Source organism: Dermochelys coriacea, chromosome 2, assembly GCF_009764565.3.
Source record: "Dermochelys coriacea isolate rDerCor1 chromosome 2, rDerCor1.pri.v4, whole genome shotgun sequence".
Lineage (NCBI taxonomy): Eukaryota > Metazoa > Chordata > Testudines > Dermochelyidae > Dermochelys > Dermochelys coriacea.
Window position 1 is genome coordinate 270,420,334 of NC_050069.1, and position 23,015 is coordinate 270,443,348.

Sequence of the window (23,015 nt, forward strand, 5' to 3'; positions counted from 1 at the left end):
TTATTGAACCTCATTAGATTTCTTTTGGCCCAATCTTCCAATTTGTCTAGGTCCTTCTGTATCCTATCCCTCCCCTCCAGCGTATCTACCACTCCTCCCAGTTTAGTATCATCCGCAAATTTGCTGAGAGTGCAATCCACACCATCCTCCAGATCATTTATGAAGATATTGAACAAAACGGGCCCCAGGACCGACCCCTGGGGCACTCCACTTGACACCGGCTGCCAACTAGACATGGAGCCATTGATCACTACCCGTTGAGCCCGACAATCTAGCCAGCTTTCTACCCACCTTATAGTGCATTCATCCAGCCCATACTTCCTTAACTTGCTGACAAGAATGCTGTGGGAGACCGTGTCAAAAGCTTTGCTAAAGTCAAGAAACAATACATCCACTGCTTTCCCTTCATCCACAGAACCAGTAATCTCATCATAAAAGGCGATTAGATTAGTCAGGCATGACCTTCCCTTGGTGAATCCATGCTGACTGTTCCTGATCACTTTCCTCTCCTCTAAGTGCTTCAGGATTGATTCTTTGAGGACCTGCTCCATGATTTTTCCAGGGACTGAGGTGAGGCTGACCGGCCTGTAGTTCCCAGGATCCTCCTTCTTCCCTTTTTTAAAGATGGGCACTACATTAGCCTTTTTCCAGTCATCCGGGACTTCCCCCGTTCGCCACGAGTTTTCAAAGATAATGGCCAAGGGCTCTGCAATCACAGCCGCCAATTCCCTCAGCACTCTCGGATGCAATTCGTCCGGCCCCATGGACTTGTGCACGTCCAGCTTTTCTAAATAGTCCCTAACCACCTCTATCTTTACAGAGGGCTGGCCATCTCTTCCCCATTTTGTGATGCCCAGCACAGCAGTCTGGGAGCTGACCTTGTTAGTGAAAACAGAGGCAAAAAAAGCATTGAGTACATTAGCTTTTTCCACATCCTCTGTCACTAGCTTGCCTCCCTCATTCAGTAAGGGGCCCACACTTTCCTTGGCTTTCTTCTTGTTGCCAACATACCTGAAGAAACCCTTCTTGTTACTCTTGACATCTCTTGCTAGCTGCAGCTCCAGGTGCGATTTGGCCCTCCTGATATCTTTCCTACATGCCCGAGCAATATTTTTATACTCTTCCCTGGTCATATGTCCAACCTTCCACTTCTTGTAAGCTTCTTTTTTATGTTTAAGATCCGCTAGGATTTCACCATTAAGCCAAGCTGGTCGCCTGCCATATTTACTATTCTTTCGACTCATCGGGATGGTTTGTCCCTGTAACCTCAACAGGGATTCCTTGAAATACAGCCAGCTCTCCTGGACTCCCTTCCCTTTCATGTTAGTCCCCCAGGGGATCCTGGCCATCTGTTCCCTGAGGGAGTCAAAGTCTGCTTTCCTGAAGTCCAGGGTCCGTATCCTGCTGCTTACCTTTCTTCCCTGCGTCAGGATCCTGAACTCAACCAACTCATGGTCACTGCCTCCCAGATTCCCATCCACTTTTGCTTCCCCCACTAATTCTACCCGGTTTGTGAGCAGCAGGTCAAGAAAAGCGCTCCCCCTAGTTGGCTCCCCTAGCACTTGCACCAGGAAATTGTCCCCTACGCTTTCCAAAAACTTCCTGGATTGTCTATGCACCGCTGTATTGCTCTCCCAGCAGATATCAGGAAAATTAAAGTCACCCATGAGAATCAGGGCATGCGATCTAGTAGCTTCCGTGAGTTGCCGGAAGAAAGCCTCATCCACCTCATCCCCCTGGTCCGGTGGTCTATAGCAGACTCCCACCATGACATCACTCTTGTTGCACACACTTCTAAACTTAATCCAGAGACACTCAGGTTTTTCCACAGTTTCGTACCGGAGCTCTGAGCAGTCATACTGCTCCCTTACATACAGTGCTACTCCCCCACCTTTTCTGCCCTGCCTGTCCTTCCTGAACAGTTTATAACCATCCATGACTGTACTCCAGTCATGTGAGTTATCCCACCAAGTCTCTGTTATTCCAATCACGTCATAATTCCTTGACATCACCAGGACCTCCAGTTCTCCCTGCTTGTTTCCAAGGCTTTGTGCATTTGTATATAAGCACTTGAGATAACCTGTTGATCGCCCCTCATTCCCAGTATGAGGCAGGAGCCCTCCCCTCACAGACATTCCTGCCTGTGCTTCCTCCCGGTATCCCGCTTTCCCACTTACCTCAGGGCTTTGGTCTCCTTCCCCCGGTGAACCTAGTTTAAAGCCCTCCTCACTAGGTTAGCCAGCCTGCTGGCAAAGATGTTCTTCCCTCTCTTCGTAAGATGGAGCCCGTCTCTGCCCAGCACTCCTCCTTCATGGAACACCATCCCATGGTCAAAGAATCCAAAGCCTTCTCTCCGACACCACCTGCGTAGCCATTCGTTGACCTCCACGATTCGACGGTCCCTACCCAGGCCTTTTCCTTCCACGGGGAGGATGGACGAGAACACCACTTGCGCCTCCAACTCCTTTATCCTTCTTCCCAGAGCCACGTAGTCCGCAGTGATCCGCTCAAGGTCATTCTTGGCAGTATCATTGGTGCCCACGTGGAGAAGCAGGAAGGGGTAGCGATCCGAGGGCTTGATGAGTCTCGGCAGTCTCTCCGTCACATCACGAATCTTAGCCCCTGGCAAGCAGCAGACTTCTCGGTTTTCCCGGTCAGGGCGGCAGATAGATGACTCAGTCCCCCGGAGGAGAGAGTCCCCGACCACCACCACCCGCCTTCTCCTCTTGGGAGTGGTGGTCGTGGAACCCCCAACCTCAGGACATCGCATCTCATGCCTCCCAACCAGCGGAGTCTCCTTCCGCTTTCTCCCCCCAGACATATCATCTCGTCCACTCTCCGCATTGGTACCTGTGGAGAGAACATGAAAGCGGTTAGTTACCTGTGTCTGTGTTACTGGAACCCGGACATTCCGCTTACCTCTTCTGGAGGTCACATGTTGCCAAGCTTCTTCACTGGCCTCTTGGCTCCTCTGTGCAACCTGCTCTATATCTTTAGAGCTTTGTGCCCCTAGAAGGCTATCCTGAGTTTGGTCCAGAAAATCACCTCTCCGATCAATGTTAACTAGGTCGACAGATTTGTTAGTCTCTGAGGTCCCACAAGTACTCTTTTTCTTTTTAGGTCGACAGAAGTGCTCTTCTGTCAACATCACTGCGTCGGCACTGGGGGTTTTGTCAGCATGGCTATATTAGTCAGGGGTGTGATTTTTTTTCACCACCCCCTCTATCGGCAGAGCTATGCTGACATAACTTTTAAGTGTAGACCAAGCCATGGGCTTTGCAAAAGGAATTTCGAAAATGCCTTATTACAGTGAGACACTTAAGGATCTGTTTAGTTTACTAAAAAGAAAACTGGGAGATGTTTGCAGCATATAAGGACCTTCACAGGGAAAAATATGGGGTGCTAAAGGCTCTTTAATCTAACAGAGAAAGGCAGAAAAAGAATCAGTGGGTGGAAGTTAAAGTGAGACCAATTCAAATTAGAATTAAGGCACAAATGTTCCACAGGGAGGGTGATTAACCATGGGAACAGGCTGCCTAGGGAAGTGGTGGAGTCTCCATCTCTTGACATCTCCAAGTCCAGACTGACGCCTTTCTGGAAGATGTTTTAGTCAAATGCAAATTATTGGGCTCACTACAAGAGTAACTGGGTGGGGGATTCTCCTGCCTATATTATACCGAAATCAGAGTAGATGATCTAATGCAGTGTTCCTTAGAATGGGGGTCCCAACCCAAAAGGGGGTTGCAAGGCTATTGTGGGGGAGGCTGTGAGAGCAGTGGCTGCTGGCTGGGCACCTTGCTCTGAAGGTTGTGCCATACCATGCCACCCGTCATTTAATGCTGCTGCTGGAGGCAGCGCTGCCTTCGGAGCTGGGTGGCCGGAGAGCGGCGGCGGCTGGTTTCAGGGATGAGTATCCCTTTTTTGGGAGGAAGGAGTCATCACAGCCTGAAATATTTTCAAAGGGTGGCCCAGTTTAAAAAAAAGGGCCCTGGAAGAGACCTAGACTGGAGTAGGGCAAAAGAGTTGTACGGGAGTGGGTGGGAGGAGAAACGTAGACTGGGGACGCAAATGCAGCAGAAGTGATTTTGCAAGGGCAGCTGGAAGGGAAGAACTAGAAGCAGGAGAGAACTTTGAGGCTCCTAAAAAATCTTTTTGGGCCACACCTAAGTTGGAGGGAGCAGATATGAGGAACTGAATACAAGTGAGAAAAAGGAGAACGAGAAAACAAAAGAGCATGCTGCAAAATGCAGGAGGACATGGGATACAGAGAGAAAGGAAACCAGCAAAAAATAAGGAAAGATTTGGAGTGATAGGGAAGGTAAATCCCAAAAAGAAGGTGAACTAGAGCAGCTGTGTAGGTTTAAAAAAAAAAAAAAAAAGTGGCACCTATTGGGAGAAACCAACAGGGCCTTGGAGGGGCAGAGACTTGCACTGGAATGACCTTCACATATTTTGAGATTCTGAAAAACTCTCAAACTATATTTCAGGTTTGCTCAATCAAAGACAGTTCACGAATATTTTCCTCTGTGTAGAAATCTTTCTCTTGTCATTCAGTTTTTGAAAATAAAAACCTGTTTCTTTACCCAGAGGGAAGCCTGGACTCTGTAGGGAACAAAGGAACCTCATCAAAGTCAGAATGGGGGGCCTATGTGTGTTACAGAGATTGGCCAAGATTTTGAAACAGGTAGGTGCCTAAAGTTAAGCACCAGAGTATCTGAGCACCCAGTATTTAATGTGGTGAGGATAAATACACCTCTGTGAAGCAGAGAAGTGCTGTTATCTCTGTTATACAGGTGGGGAACTGAGGCACAGAGAGACTAAAGCTCAGATCCTCAAAAGTATTGGGTCCTAAGTTCCACTGAAATCAATGGTAACCATGAAATCAATGGAAGTTAGGAGTCTAAATACCTTTGAGGATCTGGGCCTAAGGAACTTGCTCAAGGTCACACAGGGAGTCTGTTGCAGAGCTGGGAATTGAACCCAGTTCTCCCAAGTCCCAGACTAGTGTCTTAAAATGAGTGGCCTGATTTTCAAGTTTGGAGAGGCAGCTATTCCCATTGACATCTATGGGAGCTGTTGGAAGTGCTGCATTTTTCAAGCATTTAAAAAGAGATTTTGATCTGCTGGAACTCATCCTGGGAATGAATGGAGAACTGAAAATGGATCTTGTTCTAACTTCAGTGGAGATTCACTAAAGATGAACTTGGCTCTGTGGCCTTGGCTAAAAAATGCATCCACTTTCTGGTTTAGATATGAATTTCAGATTTAAAGGTTGAGTTGAGGTTTTTTAAAGTTCCTGTTTGTGTATCAATTTGAAGATGAAATGATTGATTTCCCCCTTACCCTGCACCTTGTGGTGTTTACACTTGTGCAGAGTGGATCCCATTTTGACCTGGTTGCAGTTGACATACAATTTGAACCCACTATGCAGATCTGTAAGTGACAACACAAGGTGCAATGCAATGGAGAATCAGGCCTGAAAAATGTAATAAGCTCTAAATATTATCATTGTTGTTATTTAAACAAGTGTTTTACTGCATCAAACATTCGTTGAAATCTAGATCGCTTTTGACTACGCTTCTTATATATTTCCAACTCTGCTGGCAGCAATTCCTCGTTATTGGCAGTCTTGGTTTTTATCACAGCTGTTTCTCTCACTTTACTCAGTGATTTTATGCGTTCCTGGTACCCAGGCTTTGCTTCCTGTTCTTCTGACATGATCATCAGGTCAATGTAGTCCGGAGTGGACAGCGGGTTTGGCTTTAAGGCAATTTCTTGCAGGCGTTGGAGGCTGAGAGATGATCTCTCAATAAGCTCTAGCTCTATATCTTCTACTTCTGTGTAGTCCAGAAAGAGCTGCTCAAATATCTTCTCAGTCGTCATCACCTCACCCGATGCCTTCTCATACTTTTCCTTCAGTTGTGTATAGGTCTGTTTCTCTTTTACTACTATATAATCCCACCTGTACTTTTGATTGAAGTGAACATTCCACTGACATTTACCTGGGCAAACAGTGCAATGTCCAGACTTGTCCATAGCAGAACATCTATTCTTCTGTTTATCATCAGCAATACCACAGGGATAGTGGCACGTGTAATGACAAGTCTGACAGTTTGTTAAATAATCTTTAATAACCTCTAGTTTCACTGGCACTGTTTTCTCTACCTCATACTCAAAGTCTTTATTGGCCTCCATATCCCCCTGATGCTGTTCCAGAACTCGCTCAGTCCGTCTTAGCTCTCGTAGCTTTGTCAGGCCAGCTTTGATTTGCGGCTGCAGCCCTTGCACAGCTGTCTCCAGCTCCTTCCGCTCTCTGAGAACTTCCTTTGTCAATGTTAAACTTTTTGTTTCTAAATTACCTAGACTCTCAAAAAATGTCTTCATGCTCACGTCTCCCATTTGCCAGAACATTGCATCGAAATTACACCTGCCCTTGTCAGCTCCAGCATTGCTCGCAAACAGAGCAGAGTTATTGAATTTGAAATGAATGGGCATGCCCTGAGCATTTTTGGAATATGGCACATCAGACTCCTTAATGGCCTCCAGAACAGGGGGTGTCTGTCCATCTGCGAAGGTGATCAGGATTTGTATATTGTCTTTTATATCCTTCCCAAAAATAGAGAGCACTGAGTCAAACACGTACCTCTGGGCATGTGTCAAACGAGCTAGTGAGGCTTGAACTACAACGCAGATGGCGTCTATGTGATCAATGGCCGCGGGAGTGGAGAAAAACTCTCGGATCTGTCTTGTTATCTCTTTGTTTTGATCTATCCCTCTGGTGTCACCAAATCCCGGGGTGTCTATTATAGTCAGGGAGTAGGGGACCCGTAAGTCCTCTTTGCAATTGATCTCGTAGGCTGTCACTTCAGATGTCTGGCTCTGGGCTTGGCTTCTGTTTGTAATTTCATGAATTAGTTTGAACCTGAATTCATCTTCCCATTGCACACCCAGGACATAGTTGATCATTCCATTGATGAGTGTAGTTTTTCCTGACCCAGTTAATCCCAGAACCATAATGACTTTGTTAGTGATCTGTAGGTTTTCTTTTCCCAGCCTGTTCTTTATGTAAGATGCATTAGGACCTAATGGTGTCGTCTCTAATGGAAGGGTATAAATTGACAGGGGTTCTTCTGTTATCAGAGACCCTCGTTTCACAAAATTGTGTGTTGTTGTCTGTGATTTTGTTGGTGATGTTGGAGGTTGCTTGTCTCTTGTCACAGGGCTTTCCTTAAGGGAATAATGTGGCTGCTTCTTTGATACCTTCCCCTTTGGTGTTGAAATCAGCATCTCCTCACTTGGGTCACTCACAGCCCCATCTGCACATACAGCCGACACTCGGAATCTGTAGGGTGTCTGAGGCATCAATCCATCAATGGTACAGAACTCTGTTCTCTCTCCTGTCCTTCGTTCCAGCCATTTGACTTTCTCCTTATGATTTGTACGGCCATCCTGCTTTTTATATTCCACCTTATACTCCTTTATAACAACTCCATCTCCAATAATATTTGGACACTGCCAGGTGAGGGTGATGGCAGATGATTCTAAAGTATCTGTTACTGGCTTTCCAGGGGGGTTGGTAGGGGGAAGAGTCTTCACAGGATCACTCATGTCACTGCTCTCGCTGAGTCCTGGTTTGCTCACTGCGGCATATCGGAACTGGTACTCGGTGTTTGGATGGAGCCCCATTACTGCGAAGGTCTCTTGTTTATCATTTGTATCCACAGCCGTCCAGTTCTCCTGCCCTACCATTCTGTACTCCACCCGATAGCAGGATATCTCCTTTCTCCCAAAGGCCGCTGGTTTAAACGTGAGCTGCACATGGTCATGTCTGACTCCATCTGTCAGGAGAGAAAGAGGTTTCGATGGAAGTTCATAGTTAGTGCTGACCAGGTCTCCATTTTCATAGAGGTAAATTGAAGCTCCAGGATTGTCCTCATCTGGGACAGAAGCTACAATGAATCGAGTTTTCCCATTAGATTTATTGACCCGGGCAAAGTCTGAAATGGATTTTGCAGATTTTCGGGCTTTTTGGTTTCTCTCTTTGTCCTCAAAGCACAGTTTGGATTTCTCACTGACAGAACTGGCTGATGCAGGATCTTGGGTATTCTTCATAATCTGGGTCTGAAGGCAGAGTTTTAAATCTGATAAATATGGCTCCTCTTCATGTAATGAAGTGAACATAAAGGCGACGACAAAGTCATTGATGGGGTCAAGTACTATTTCATCCAGTTTATTCTGGGAGGACACCACTTCCACATCCTTTAGGACAGAAAGATAGGAATTGATGAAAGTCATTTCTCGTTCCTTTTTATCCAGAAATTCATTTAGTTGCTGGGTGTTGAACGGTGATTGGTTTTTGTAGGTTAAAATGTCCACCAGGGCCCCTTCCTCTTTTCCACCTCCACGGATGGAGGGTAAGATTCCTGCTAGCTGTTTCTGGAAAGTCTGTCTATGTTGCTTACACAGATCTTTGAATTGCTGGATTTTCCTCTTGATTTCGGGGAAGGTTAAAGAAATTGGATTCTTCACCGCGTCATTACATCGCATCTCTAATTCTGTCAGTTGCTCCAGGGCGGTTTGAACATCAAAGATGAGTTCTGTGCTGATCTCACGCACCAGCTGAGCAGCTTTGGAATCCAGCTTGGTCAGCGGGTACAGCCAAACTCTCACTGGTATGGCCTTCTCCCCCTGGTCACCCAGCAGCTTGGGGAGGGTGGAGTATGTTTTCATGGCATCTTGGTAAGTAGATGGATTGTTCTCAAGAGCAAAGTCACCATAAAACTTACAACTAAGTTTTTCAGCTTGTTTTTTTTCTGTGTCATCCATTTTGAGAGCTCCTTCCCCTTCGATGGAAACCTGGGGTATCTTTTTAATGATAACCTGGAGTTTTCCGTGTATGTCTTGTATGTTCTCAGATGAAGAAATGTCCTGATCAAAGACAAAGAAAGCCTGTGCCCCATACAGCACAGCCGTGACCACGTGGGTGGCCGTGGCTTGGTCAAACACGTCAGGATAGGAGATATTATGGTACCCTAAATGGCTCATCGTCAGCTGCTTAAACTGTGTTGTAGTCGAGTACTGGAGAGAAACACGGGCTTGATGTTTTGATGTCTTGGTATCACTTAAATATTCTGCAGATCCACCCACTTCCACCAGGCCAAGCAGGAAACTGGCCTTCAGCGATGCTGTGACACTGAGGGCAGAGGCCTTGTCTTCAGTGGTGTCAGATGTAACAATCTGAAATTCAGTCTTGGATTGTGGTTTTGTGTCTACATCATTTTGAAGTGTCTCCAGGTCCCATAAAGTGATGCCTAGAATAGTACAGACAGATACAGGGTAAATGGCAGAGAGGGTAAGAAACCTTTCTGTTGTGTAACTGCAAGACATTTTCTCACATTAAAATAAGAGCTGAATGTCCCCGAACAAAGTGTCTGATTTGGTAACATGCTTCACTCACTGTGTCTGTGTGAGAATAAACATAGATTAGCATTCATTCATTAATAAGTCTAACATAAACACACACACCCTGACTATGCAAAGTTATGATTAAAATGACATTTTTATGTTAGCCTGCTGCACTTAGGGCAGTTTCAGCAGCTGATAATGAGATTGTTACGCGTACATGCACTTATAAGAATGGCCGTACTGGGTCAGATCAAAGGTCCATCGAGCCCAGGATCCTGTCTTCCAACAGTGGCCAATGCCAGGTGCCCCAGAGGGAATGAGCAGAACAAGGAATCATCAAGTGATCCTTTCCCTGTTGTTCATTCCCAGCTTCTGGCAAACAGAGGCTAGGGACACCATCCCTGCCCATCCTGGCTAACAGCCATTAAGGGATCTATCCTCCATGAATTTATCTAGTTCTTTTTTGAACCCTGTTATAGTCTTGGACTTCACAACATCCTCTGGCAAAGAGTTCCACAGATTGACTGTGGATTTCAAAAGCTTATGGTAAACTAAATTGTGTTTGTAATTGAGCTTAGTTTTGATTATGTTTGTAACTAGACATGCCCACGCTCTCACTTCTTTTGTCTGCCTATTGCTGTAACATGCAGTAAGATTTCTGCAGACAGCTAGTTCTGTGTGGCATGTGATGCACTTGGCATTAGCTTTGTTTATCACCAACGCCTTTCTCCCTTCCTGATGAACTCACAGAGAAATACACACACGTTCTAGAACTCTCACCCCTTTGTGGTGTGTCTCAGACAGCAGAGAACCTGCACAAGGAACCAACAGTTACCTTCTGGTAGTTCTGTCTACTAAAGTTTGTTATTTTATAAAATGAGGTATCAAAAAATACACAGTCCGGAAGAGTCTGATACACAAATAACAGGACCCTGTACCTAAAGGAGAAAGGGTTCCTTTGGAGCTGGGGACTGCAAGATGCATCCCCATCCGGGTCACCATGTTCACATTCAGTCACAGCACAAGTTGTAACTGACTTCAGTGAGGCTTAAAATCACATGCATGTGTAAGTAACTTCCTGAGCTGGGGCCTTAAAGGAGGTTTAGGCACTGGACTGGGCACTTATTCTTGGATCAATATCATCCACATGGATCCCAAAGTATCTAACAGACTGCACTAGCTCAGGGGTTCTCAAACTTCATTGCACCACAACCCCCTTAAGACAATAAAAATTATTACATGATCCCAGGAAGGGGGGACCAAAGCCCGAGCCCCGCTGCCCTGGGTGGAGGGGCCAAAGCCAAAGCCCGAGGCATACTGCACCGGACGGGGCCAAAGTCCAGGCAGGGGCTTGTAACCTGAGCTCTGCCCCCAGGGCTTCAGCCCTGGGTCCCAGCAAGTCTAAGCCAGCCCTGGCGACCCCACTTTGGGGTCCCAGCCCACAGTTTGAGAACCGCTGTACTAGCTCCTTCTCTAGTACAATATCTCTAAACTTAAATTTAAAAAACCTTTTACATTAAGAATGTGAAGGTTGCAAAGCCAAGCAATCAAACGTCAGGAAAGCAAATAACGCAGATTAAAAATCTGTTTTGTGGTAGGTTTTCAATGTGTGGCCCCAGGCTTTAGTTACTGGACACTCCTCGAACTCTGCACTGACTACAGACCTGTTCATTTCCTCCTGGGTGCCCATCAACATAATATCCAAGTGCTTCAACAACATTCACACGCTTCTCTTTGCAGCACCCCCGGGAGGCAGAGAGGTGTTAATATCCCTATTTTACAGGTGAGGAACTGAGGCACAGAGAGTAAGGACAAAACATCCACTCATTTGGGTGCCTGACTTGAGAAGCCCAGGGCCTGAGATTTCTTCAGCGCTTTTAGTGGTTTTATAGAACTTCATATGTACAAAGCACAGCTCCCACTGACTTCTGCAAATCTAACCAGCCACAGAGGGGAAGGAGAGACACATCTGCCAACGGGATTTGCAGCTATTTGCTGTCAGCAAAGACATGTAGGGCTGGATTTTTGAAGGTATTTAGATGGCTAAACCAGTGGCATAGCTAGGACAGGAAAATGGGGTGGGCCCCAGCTTTGGGTGGGTGGGCAATGACGGGGGGTGGCAGGATGGATGGGGGCCCTGGGGGGGCAGGAAGAGGAGGGGGCATAGGAGGGATCTGATGCCCTGGGGAGGGGGGGCAGGAAAGATGAGGGACCCGCCTCCCCCCACCTTCAGCAGGCTCTCAGGGCACACAGGCTGTGGGGCATGCCCATGGGGAAGAGGGGACCCTGCCAAAGCTTGAGTGCCACCCATTTCTCTCAACCCTGGCTCAGTGTCCATCAGCCCGTGGACGCGGACCCCTTTTGCCAGTGCCGCATGCTGCTGCCTCGGTCTCTGGCCCCAGTGCTAGCCCCGCCCAGACCCATGCCCATGAGGTATTCCCGCTTTCCCAGGAATGTGGCTTGGCTGGTAAGGAACGCAGTCTTGCAGGGACATGTGACTTGCTCAGGTGACTCCAAAACTTCATTTTGTAGCTGGACTTTGCATAGGAGAAAGGAGGGGGACTCCACCCACAAGAGAGAGTCTATTTAAACCCCAGGGAGACCCCTCCATTTTGTCTTCAGCTGGCTAAACAGAGAGCCTCTCCACCCCGAAAGAAACTGGAACAAAGGACAGTAACTACAGAGGGTGTGAGTGATTGCTGGACCCAGACTAGAAGTGGAAGATTTGACAAATGAGCAGGGAAGAGTATAAAAATATTGCTCGGGCATGCAGGAGGGAAATGAGGAAGGCCAAATCACACCTGGAGTTGCAGCTTGCAAGAGATGTTAAGAGTAACAGCAGGCTGGCTAACCTAGTGAGGAGGGCTTTAAACTAGGTTCACCGGGGGAAGGAGACCAAAGCCCTGAGGTAAGTGGGAAAGCGGGATACCGGGAGGAAGCACAGGCAGGAATGTCTGTGAGGGGAGGGCTCCTGCCTCATACTGGGAATGAGGGGCGATCAACAGGTTATCTCAAGTGCTTATATACAAATGCACAAAGCCTTGGAAACAAGCAGGGAGAACTGGAGGTCCTGGTGATGTCAAGGAATTATGACGTGATTGGAATAACAGAGACTTGGTGGGATAACTCACATGACTGGAGTACAGTCATGGATGGTTATAAACTGTTCAGGAAGGACAGGCAGGGCAGAAAAGGTGGGGGAGTAGCACTGTATGTAAGGGAGCAGTATGACTGCTCAGAGCTCCGGTACGAAACTGTGGAAAAACCTGAGTGTCTCTGGATTAAGTTTAGAAGTGTGTGCAACAAGAGTGATGTCATGGTGGGAGTCTGCTATAGACCACCGGACCAGGGGGATGAGGTGGATGAGGCTTTCTTCCGGCAACTCACGGAGGCTACTAGATCGCATGCCCTGATTCTCATGGGTGACTTTAATTTTCCTGATATCTGCTGGGAGAGCAATACAGCGGTGCATAGACAATCCAGGAAGTTTTTGGAAAGCGTAGGGGACAATTTCCTGGTGCAAGTGCTAGGGGAGCCAACTAGGGGGAGCGCTTTTCTTGACCTGCTGCTCACAAACCGGGTAGAATTAGTGGGGGAAGCAAAAGTGGATGGGAATCTGGGAGGCAGTGACCATGAGTTGGTTGAGTTCAGGATCCTGACGCAGGGAAGAAAGGTAAGCAGCAGGATACGGACCCTGGACTTCAGGAAAGCAGACTTTGACTCCCTCAGGGAACAGATGGCCAGGATCCCCTGGGGGACTAACATGAAAGGGAAGGGAGTCCAGGAGAGCTGGCTGTATTTCAAGGAATCCCTGTTGAGGTTACAGGGACAAACCATCCCGATGAGTCGAAAGAATAGTAAATATGGCAGGCGACCAGCTTGGCTTAATGGTGAAATCCTAGCGGATCTTAAACATAAAAAAGAAGCTTACAAGAAGTGGAAGGTTGGACATATGACCAGGGAAGAGTATAAAAATATTGCTCGGGCATGTAGGAAAGATATCAGGAGGGCCAAATCGCACCTGGAGCTGCAGCTAGCAAGAGATGTCAAGAGTAACAAGAAGGGTTTCTTCAGGTATGTTGGCAACAAGAAGAAAGCCAAGGAAAGTGTGGGCCCCTTACTGAATGAGGGAGGCAAGCTAGTGACAGAGGATGTGGAAAAAGCTAATGTACTCAATGCTTTTTTTGCCTCTGTTTTCACTAACAAGGTCAGCTCCCAGACTGCTGTGCTGGGCATCACAAAACGGGGAAGAGATGGCCAGCCCTCTGTAGAGATAGAGGTGGCTAGGGACTATTTAGAAAAGCTGGACGTGCACAAGTCCATGGGGCCGGACGAATTGCATCCGAGAGTGCTGAGGGAATTGGCGGCTGTGATTGCAGAGCCCTTGGCCATTATCTTTGAAAACTCGTGGCGAACGGGGGAAGTCCCGGATGACTGGAAAAAGGCTAATGTAGTGCCCATCTTTAAAAAAGGGAAGAAGGAGGATCCTGGGAACTACAGGCCGGTCAGCCTCACCTCAGTCCCTGGAAAAATCATGGAGCAGGTCCTCAAAGAATCAATCCTGAAGCACTTAGAGGAGAGGAAAGTGATCAGGAACAGTCAGCATGGATTCACCAAGGGAAGGTCATGCCTGACTAATCTAATCGCCTTTTATGATGAGATTACTGGTTCTGTGGATGAAGGGAAAGCAGTGGATGTATTGTTTCTTGACTTTAGCAAAGCTTTTGACACGGTCTCCCACAGCATTCTTGTCAGCAAGTTAAGGAAGTATGGGCTGGATGAATGCACTATAAGGTGGGTAGAAAGCTGGCTAGATTGTCGGGCTCAACGGGTAGTGATCAATGGCTCCATGTCTAGTTGGCAGCCGGTGTCAAGTGGAGTGCCCCAGGGGTCGGTCCTGGGGCCCGTTTTGTTCAATATCTTCATAAATGATCTGGAGGATGGTGTGGATTGCACTCTCAGCAAATTTGCGGATGATACTAAACTGGGAGGAGTGGTAGATACGCTGGAGGGGAGGGATAGGATACAGAAGGACCTAGACAAATTGGAAGATTGGGCCAAAAGAAATCTAATGAGGTTCAATAAGGATAAGTGCAGGGTCCTGCACTTAGGATGGAAGAATCCAATGCACCGCTACAGACTAGGGACCGAATGGCTCGGCAGCAGTTCTGCGGAAAAGGACCTAGGGGTGACAGTGGACGAGAAGCTGGATATGAGTCAGCAGTGTGCCCTTGTTGCCAAGAAGGCCAATGGCATTTTGGGATGTATAAGTAGGGGCATAGCGAGCAGATCGAGGGACGTGATCGTTCCCCTCTATTCGACACTGGTGAGGCCTCATCTGGAGTACTGTGTCCAGTTTTGGGCCCCACACTACAAGAAGGATGTGGATAAATTGGAAAGAGTACAGCGAAGGGCAACAAAAATGATTAGGGGTCTAGAGCACATGACTTATGAGGAGAGGCTGAGGGAGCTGGGATTGTTTAGTCTGCAGAAGAGAAGAATGAGGGGGGATTTGATAGCTGCTTTCAACTACCTGAAAGGGGGTTTCAAAGAGGATGGCTCTAGACTGTTCTCAATGGTAGCAGATGACAGAACGAGGAGTAATGGTCTCAAGTTGCAATGGGGGAGGTTTAGATTGGATATTAGGAAAAACTTTTTCACTAAGAGGGTGGTGAAACACTGGAATGCGTTACCTAGGGAGGTGGTAGAATCTCCTTCCTTAGAGGTTTTTAAGGTCAGGCTTGACAAAGCCCTGGCTAGGATGATTTAACTGGGACTTGGTCCTGCTTTGAGCAGGGGGTTGGACTAGATGACCTTCTGGGGTCCCTTCCAACCCTGATATTCTATGATTCTATGATTCTAAGGGTTTCTTCAGGTATGTTAGCAACAAGAAGAAAGTCAAGGAAAGTGTGGGCCCCTTACTGAATGAGGGAGGCAACCTAGTGATAGAGGATATGGAAAAAGCTAATGTACTCAATGCTTTTTTTGCCTCTGTCTTCACGTACAAGGTCAGCTCTCGGACTACTGCACTGGGCAGCACAGCATGGGGAGGAGGTGATCAGCCCTCTGTGGAGAAAGAAGTGGTTTGGGACTATTTAGAAAAGCTGGACGAGCACAAGTCCATGGGGCTGGATGCGCTGCATCCGAGAGTGCTAAAGGAGTTGGCCGATATGATTGCAGAGCCATTGGCCATTATCTTTGAAAACTCATGGCGATCGGGGGAAGTCCTGGACAACTAGAAAAAGGCTAATGTAGCGCCGATCTTTAAAAAAGGGAAGAAGGAGAATCCAGGGAACTACAGGCCAGTCAGCCTCACCTCAGTCCCTGGAAAAATCATGGAGCAGGTCATCAAGGAATCAATTCTGAAGCATGTCGAGGAGAGGAAAGTGATCAGTAACAGTCAACATGGATTCACCAAGGGCAAGTCATGCCTGACTAATCTAATTGCCTTCTATGACGAGATAACTGGCTCTGTGGATGAGGGGAAAGCAGTGGATGTGTTTATTCCTTGACTTTAGCAAAGCTTTTGACACGGTCTCCCACAATATTCTTGCCAGCAAGTTAAAGAAGTATGGGCTGGATGAATGGACTATAAGGTGGATAGGATAGGATAAGGTGGCAGCCGGTATCAAGTGGAGTGCCCCAAGGGTCGGTCCTCGGGCCGGTTTTGTTCAATAACTTCATTAATGATCTGAAGGATGGTGTGGATTGCACCCTCAGCAAGTTTGCAGATGACACTAAACTGGGAGGAGAGGTAGATATGCTGGAGGGTAGGGATAGGATACAGAGGGACCTAGACAAATTAGAGGATTGGGCCAAAAGAAATCTGACGAGGTTCAACAAGGACAAGTGCAGAGTCCTGCACTTAGGATGGAAGAATCCCATGCACCGCTACAGACTAGGGACTGAATGGCTCAGCAGCAGTTCTGCAGAAAAGGACCTAGGGGTTACAGTGGACGAGAAGCTGGATATGAGTCAACAGTGTGCCCTTGTTGCCAAGAAGACCAATGGCATTTTGGGATGTATAAGTAAGGGCATTGCCAGCAGATCGAGGGACGTGATCATTCCCCTCTATTCGATATTAGTGAGGCCTCATCTGGAGTACTATCTAGTTTTGGGCCCCACACTACAAGAAGGATGTGGAAAAATTGGAAAACATCCAGCGGAGGGCAACAAAATGATTAGGGGACTGGAACACATGACTTATGAGGAGAGGCTGAGGGAACTGGGATTGTTTAGTCTGCGGAAGAGAAGAATGAGGGGGGATTTGATAGCTGCTTTCAACTACCTGAAAGGGGGTTCCAAAGAGGATGGATCTAGACTGTTCTCAGTGGTAGCAGATGACAGAACGAGGAGTAATGGTCTCAAATTGCAGTGGGGGAGGTTTAGGTTGGATATTAGGAAAAACTTTTTCACTAGGAGAGTGAAACACTGGAATGCGTTACCTAGGGAGGTGGTGGAATCTCCTTCCTTAGAAGTTTTTAAGGTCAGGCTTGACAAAGCCCTGGCTGGGATGATTTAGTTGGGGTTGGTCCTGCTTTGAGCAGGGGGTTGGACTAGATGACCTCCTGAGCTCCCTTCCAACCCTGATAGTCTATGATTCTATGACACTAGTCTGTAAAAGATAGCTTACTGGAACTGGTGAGGTTTTTATCTGTATTCAGTTTGACTAGACATAGATTTGCGTGTCTTATTTTATTTTGCTTGGTAATTCACTTTGTTCTGTCTGTTAGTACTTGGAACCACTTAAATCACTTTCTGTATTTAATACAATCACTTTTTATTTATGAATTAACCCAGAGTAGGTATTAATACCTGCGGGAGAGGGGGTCAAACAGCTGCGCACCTCTCTCTATGAGTTTACCCTGGATAAGCTTTATACAGGGTAAAACAGATTTATTCAGGGTTTGGACCCCATTGGGAGTTGGGCATCTGAAAGTGTGAAGGACAGGAACACTTCTGTAAGCTGCTTTCAGTTAAGCCTACAGCTGTTAGGGGACGTGGTTCAGGCCTGGGTCTTGGTTTGTAGCAGGCTAGCGGGTCTGGCTCAAACCAGGCAGGGCACTGAAGTTCTAAGCTGCCAGGGCAGGAAAGCAGGGGCAGAAGTAGTCTTGGTACATCAGGTGGCAGCTCCCAGGGGGTTTCTGTGATCCAACCCGTCACAGTGGCATAGTCGAGCAGGATCTGTGCATAGCTGATTGCTTTGAGATACTGGTAGTGATTTTAAGTGAGTTTTAAGTGTGGTGGCTGGAGAGTAGATGAAGTGGTTACTGGTTTGTTATTTTCTGTTTGCTTATTTTGGGTAAGGGAAGTAGGGACAGAAAAGGAAGCAAAATAAGCAAGAGGGAAGTTCAGAAGAAGCTAAAATTGCAGAGGTTACAAATTGCCCAGAAAGGCTGAACACTGGGCACTTGGAAAGTCTCTGTTAACTAAGAAGCCCCTGAGCTGAGTGAATCTCAGTTTCAGTGAACTGCAGATGGGTGTGGACCAACCTCTGTGTCTGTGCTGAAGCTGACTGGAGTGTCTAATTTAGCAAGACAGGAGTGGAGACGTGCCTGTTCTGGGAGGAGGGGGTTCTCTGTGGTATCCCAGCTCATCGAGTGACAGTCTCAAGGGAAGACAAATGGAAATTGATGTGCAATTTGTCCAGGAAAAGGCTGCCCTGGAAAAAGAAAAGGCTGCCCACCAGCAAACCCTGGACTTAAAAGACAAAACAATTAAGACCCAGAAGCATGAACTGGCTGTGATCGAGTGGAAGAGGTGCATGGAGACATGTATCCTGGAGCTGTAAGTTGGGGTCCTGGTGACTGCTGTGGTGGGAACAAACCCCAAGGACTCTGTACCTGGAAGCAACCTGAGTGAAATGGGGGGGATTTTTCTGTTCAGTGAAAGGTCTGTCATAGCTGGTAGCTGTGAGCCCACAGCTGGATCGGGGTCTCTTTCCCTTTTGGGGGACACAGGAGTGTCTGCCCCAGAGGAGAGCCCAAACATGAATTTTAGGTATACTGCCTCTGCCATGGTCAGTGTCCAAGTCTCTGGCAGTAAGTTCAGGAGGAGGATGTGATGTTGCACTCTATATGATTTTATGAAAATATGCTAATGAGTGTGAATATAATGTAACTGAAATATGCTTCATGCAAAAGGTCTCTTGTAAGGTATCATTACAAAGCTTATAATCTACTGAGTGTGGTCATCCTATTTGTATAAATGTATCACTCTTCTATCTAAAGTAGAAATATGAAATATAACTCTGAGGGCCTGTTGTAATTATGCAAAGTGTGGGCCATTAATGGTGGGTTGGAATCTTGATGGCTCCCATCAGCCAGGACAATTGACTGTGGATGGCTCTGTTTTCAGGCAGGCCTTCTTGACCATGTCACCTGGTACTGAAATCCATCTTAAACCTGGTGCTTTTCCATTTGGGGGGCATGGGGGAGGATGGACCCAGAGAGACAAAGGATTCCCGCCTTGTGCCAAAGCCGTATAAGTGGGTGGAACAGAACAAGGGAAGCAGCCATCATGAGGAATCCTCTAGCTGCCACTTGAGCTGGAACATGGGCTGTACCAGGGGAAAGGATTGTGTCCCGACTAGGAAGGTGTCCAATCTGTGAAAGAAACTTTTTGAAACATCTCTAAGGATGAGATTTTATCTGTATTCCATTTGATTAGACATAGACTTGCATGTTCTATTTTATTTTGCTCGGTAATTCACTTTGTTCTGTCTGTTACTACTTGGAACCACTTAAATCCTACTTTCTGTATTTAATAAAATCACTTTTTATTTATTAATTAACCCAGAGTAGGTATTAATACTTGGGGCGAGGGGCAAACAGCTGCGCATCTCTCTATCAGTGTTATAGAGGGCGAACAATTTGAGTTTACCCTGTATAAGCTTTATACAGAGTAAAATGGATTTATTGGGGTTTGGACCCCATTGGGAGTTGGGCATCTGAAAGTGTCAAGGACAGGAACACTTCTGTAAGCTGCTTTCAGTTAAGCCTACAGCTGTTAGGGGACGTGGTTCAGACCTGGGTCTGGGTTTGCAGTAGGCTAGTGGGTCTGGCTCAAACCAGGCAGGGAACTGAAGTCCTAAGCTGCCAGGGTGGGAAAGCAGGGGCAGAAGTAGTCTTGGCACATCAGTTGGCAGTTCCCAAGGGGGTTTCTGTGATCTGGGATTTTCAGAAGCCTGGTGCATCTTTTTAAAAATCTGGCCCCTGGAGCCTGTGTCCAGTGATCAAACATAAAGAGGGAGAGAGCCAAGAGAGTGCAACATTCAGGCTCTCTTCAGTCCTCCACATTGACTGTGCTTTCCCCACAAGCGTGTCCTGAAGGTCAGGTTCTCTAAGTTCCTGTACACAGCACTCCACATGATCGTAGCCAGAAAGCCAGAAATGACACAATGAGCAGAAATTAATCCCTGGTAAAGGGGAAACCTCCTTTTGCATGGACTTTACATCACTGCTCTATTAGTACAAATACCTTGCAAGTACAGCAACAGGTGGGTTATGCATTTCAGCAGGGACATGCTGTGTGCGCACTAAGAGAAGAGTTTGCTCTCTTGCCCTGCTGGTTCTCTACACTGGCTGAAACTCAGTAGTTAGGGAACGGTCCTAAGAGTCAAGTTCAACTCTTGGGTCCAGGTGGAGTGGGAGCCGCCCAGGGACTGGAACTGCAGTTCCACGTGGGAGCAGAGATGCTGGATGTTTGTTCAGCCTCGCTAGTGACTCCTGTCGTGCCAAAGGGAGCTCTGCTAAAGGCATGGCCTGAGAGGAACTGGGGAGGAAGCCGGCACATGGTCATGCATAGGGCAGAGCCAGCGCCCCTGCTGGAGGTTCCAGTGGTGCACCGTCTGGTGGGAGAGCTTCTCAGGGGACGGGGGGACTGGAGAAGAGTCAGGGAGAAAGTGGCTGCCTGGCAGCCGAGTCAAACACAAGCTGACTTTAGTCAAACACAAGTTCCTGGGCTCAGTATGGGGTAACAGGGTGAAATTTAATGGCCTGTGATATTCAGAGATTCAGACTAGGTGATCTGATGGTCCCTTCCGGCCTTAATATCTATGAATTTGTGAGAAGAGTGTTCCCTTCAACTGAGCCACCAAGATATTTGTGATCTCCCAAAATTAGCCTCCTTGTGCACAGAGCAGCTGTTGGGTGGCTGGAACTGGGGTGGCCTCAAGATAGACGGGGGGTGGCCAATTAAGAATCCGTCCCAAGACAGGTTATAACTGGGTGCAAAAAAGAATTAGATCAGTTCCTGGAGGACAGGTCCATCAATGGCTACTAGGCAAGATGATCAAGGATTCAGCCCCATGCTCTGGGTGTCCCTAAACCTCTGACTGCCAGAAGCTGGGACTGGATGACAAGGGATGGATCACTCGATAATTGCCCAGTTCTGTTCATTCCCTCCGGGGCACCTGGCGTCGGCCATTGTCAGACACGATACTGGGCTAGGTGGACCTTTGGTCTGACCCAGTGCGGCCATTCTTATGTTCTTAGGTTATTAACTGCCAGGGAGGGGACGTTTAGAGTCTCTTGGTTGGTGAGTGGAGATATTAGGGGGCAGCCACCCGATAAAAGATCAAGAGAAAATAAACCCTCCCAAGTGGGCAGCGGGTAGTTTCATTTAATCAGGCTCATGAGATGTTTTAGTTCTACATGACCTAGAACGAATGGCAGCAGGTCACTAGCCCACTGCAGGTACCTCCTGCCCCATCCAGTTACTTCAGACCCAGACCCTGGGGAATGTGTGGGGCCATTTCCATAATACCCATAACCAGACCACTCACAGTGCACTTGGCTCATTCTCAGGTATGAAGGGGTTCGGACTGTGACTCTTTCCTCCTCTCACTCCTGAGTTCAGGGGTTACAGTTGGGGAATTACCTGGGATGAGGGCGTCACTGCGGCAGTCGTACAGCATCCCCAGCTGGAAAGGGCGGCCCAGAGCCGGCATCTCAATGGTGTCAGCTGACCTGGCCATGGTTTAACGTCCAAACCCTTTCCTCTGTGTCTCACCTGCAAGAAATAACTCGCGTTACACTGAAGTCCTCCAGGGGGCAGATTCAAACGCTTCTCCTTGGCTGCGGACTTCACACCTCTCCGACCAGGAGAGTTTGGTTCATCACACTGGAAGTGTGAGTTTGTGAGCATGGATTTGTGTCCCTTCCTGACACACACTCAGGTGCATCGTACTGAGGGCCCAGAAACTGATGTCCAACAGTAACTAGTCCACGCAGAAGCCTGGCAACAGGGCTAGTTTCACTCTTCTACGTGTCATTTTGATGCTACTAACATGACTGGGGGACTTCAGTGATCTCACTGTCTAGTGTAAACACAGAGCACTGGGGAACAGTGAAGGAAAATTGTTGGTGAGCTCAGCCAGGGCAGGATTGCTGGAAGAAGTGGATTTAAAGGAGAAAGTTGAAGGGGGAGAGAAGATGATGGTTGGACAGGATAAGGCAGACTGGGGTAGAAGATCATGGCCTGATTTTCCAGTGGTGTCATCACTGATGCCCCTACAAAGTGAGTATGAAACGCTTCCACTCTGGTCTGGTAGCATTTTAAACCCACTTTTGCGTAAGTTTCAAAAATGACGCAGGCACCAGGCAGGGGAGACTCAGGATCTAAGCTGTTAGGAACGAAGGAAGTGGTAAGAAGAGGGGACTGCGAGACAGTGTGAGGAGAGATGTAGGCAGGGAAGAGAACAAGCAGGGCCTGGAGGGTGAGGACAAGGGACCTGATTCACTGCAGCTCTGCACGCTGTGGAGACACCAGAGCAAAGTGAGCTGAGAGTGGGTGTGAAATGTTGCCAGTCAGAATGGTCGTGTTTCACACCCACCTTACATTGGTGTAAGTGACTACACAGGGTGCAGGGCAACACTGAATTGGACCATGAACGTTTAAATCACTAATGATGATTTCTCAAAATCTTAATACATTGAATTCTGTGCCTGTGCATTTCACACAATGAATCCTGTAGTCCTGCCCACACTACAGGAAATGGTCACCGTATCCAGTAGGTGTGTAGCACAGGAGAAGCTGGGAAGGTTTTGTTAGTTGGCCAGGAAACAGAATTTCCAGCCCATGAAAAAATTTGAGGTTTTGAAAAATGTTCTGTCCTGAATCAGGACCAAAAGCCAAAAATTGAAAATTTTTAGTGGAACTAAAAGTCTGATACATTTTGTTTTGGAAATATCTGAATGTTCCAGCTGCCCGGGCTGCTGTTTCGGTGTCCCTAAAACACAATGTATTCCACAGTATCAGAGGAGTCTGGTGGCACCTTAAAGACTAACAGATTTATTATGCCCAAATAAATTTTTGTTTTTAATGTGGCACCAGACTCCTCGTTGTTTTAATGCATTCTCTAGACACACACAGCAACCCAGTAGGTGGAGGGAGACCCTTCGACTAAACTCACATGTTCCTGTGGAAGGTGCTGATCTGTCGAGTCCGTCAGAAAAGTTTTGACCAGTTGTAGTTGTGACGTTGCACTCCATATGCTTTATGAAAATATGCTTATGAATATGACATAACTGGAATATGCTTTATGCTAAATACCCCGTGTATGGTATCATTAGAAAGCTTAGAATCTACTGCATGTGTTCATCTTATTC

General features: G+C 47.3%; 2 protein-coding genes across 2 annotated transcripts in view; both read right to left on the minus strand.

The window, feature by feature from the left end:
- Positions 1-23,015, minus strand: part of LOC122458498 (GTPase IMAP family member 2-like) — a 237,450-nt gene that overhangs the window by 19,580 nt on the left and 194,855 nt on the right.
- LOC119850710 overlaps positions 5,512-23,015 on the minus strand; it is an 829,101-nt gene continuing 811,597 nt past the window's right edge. The window contains exons 5-6 of the mRNA XM_038389133.2: positions 21,286-21,382; positions 5,512-9,311 (exon numbers count right to left, since the gene is read on the minus strand). Of these exons, the coding sequence (XP_038245061.2) occupies positions 5,515-9,311; positions 21,286-21,382 (3,894 nt within the window). The 3' untranslated portion in view covers positions 5,512-5,514. The remainder of the gene's footprint in view (positions 9,312-21,285; positions 21,383-23,015) is intronic.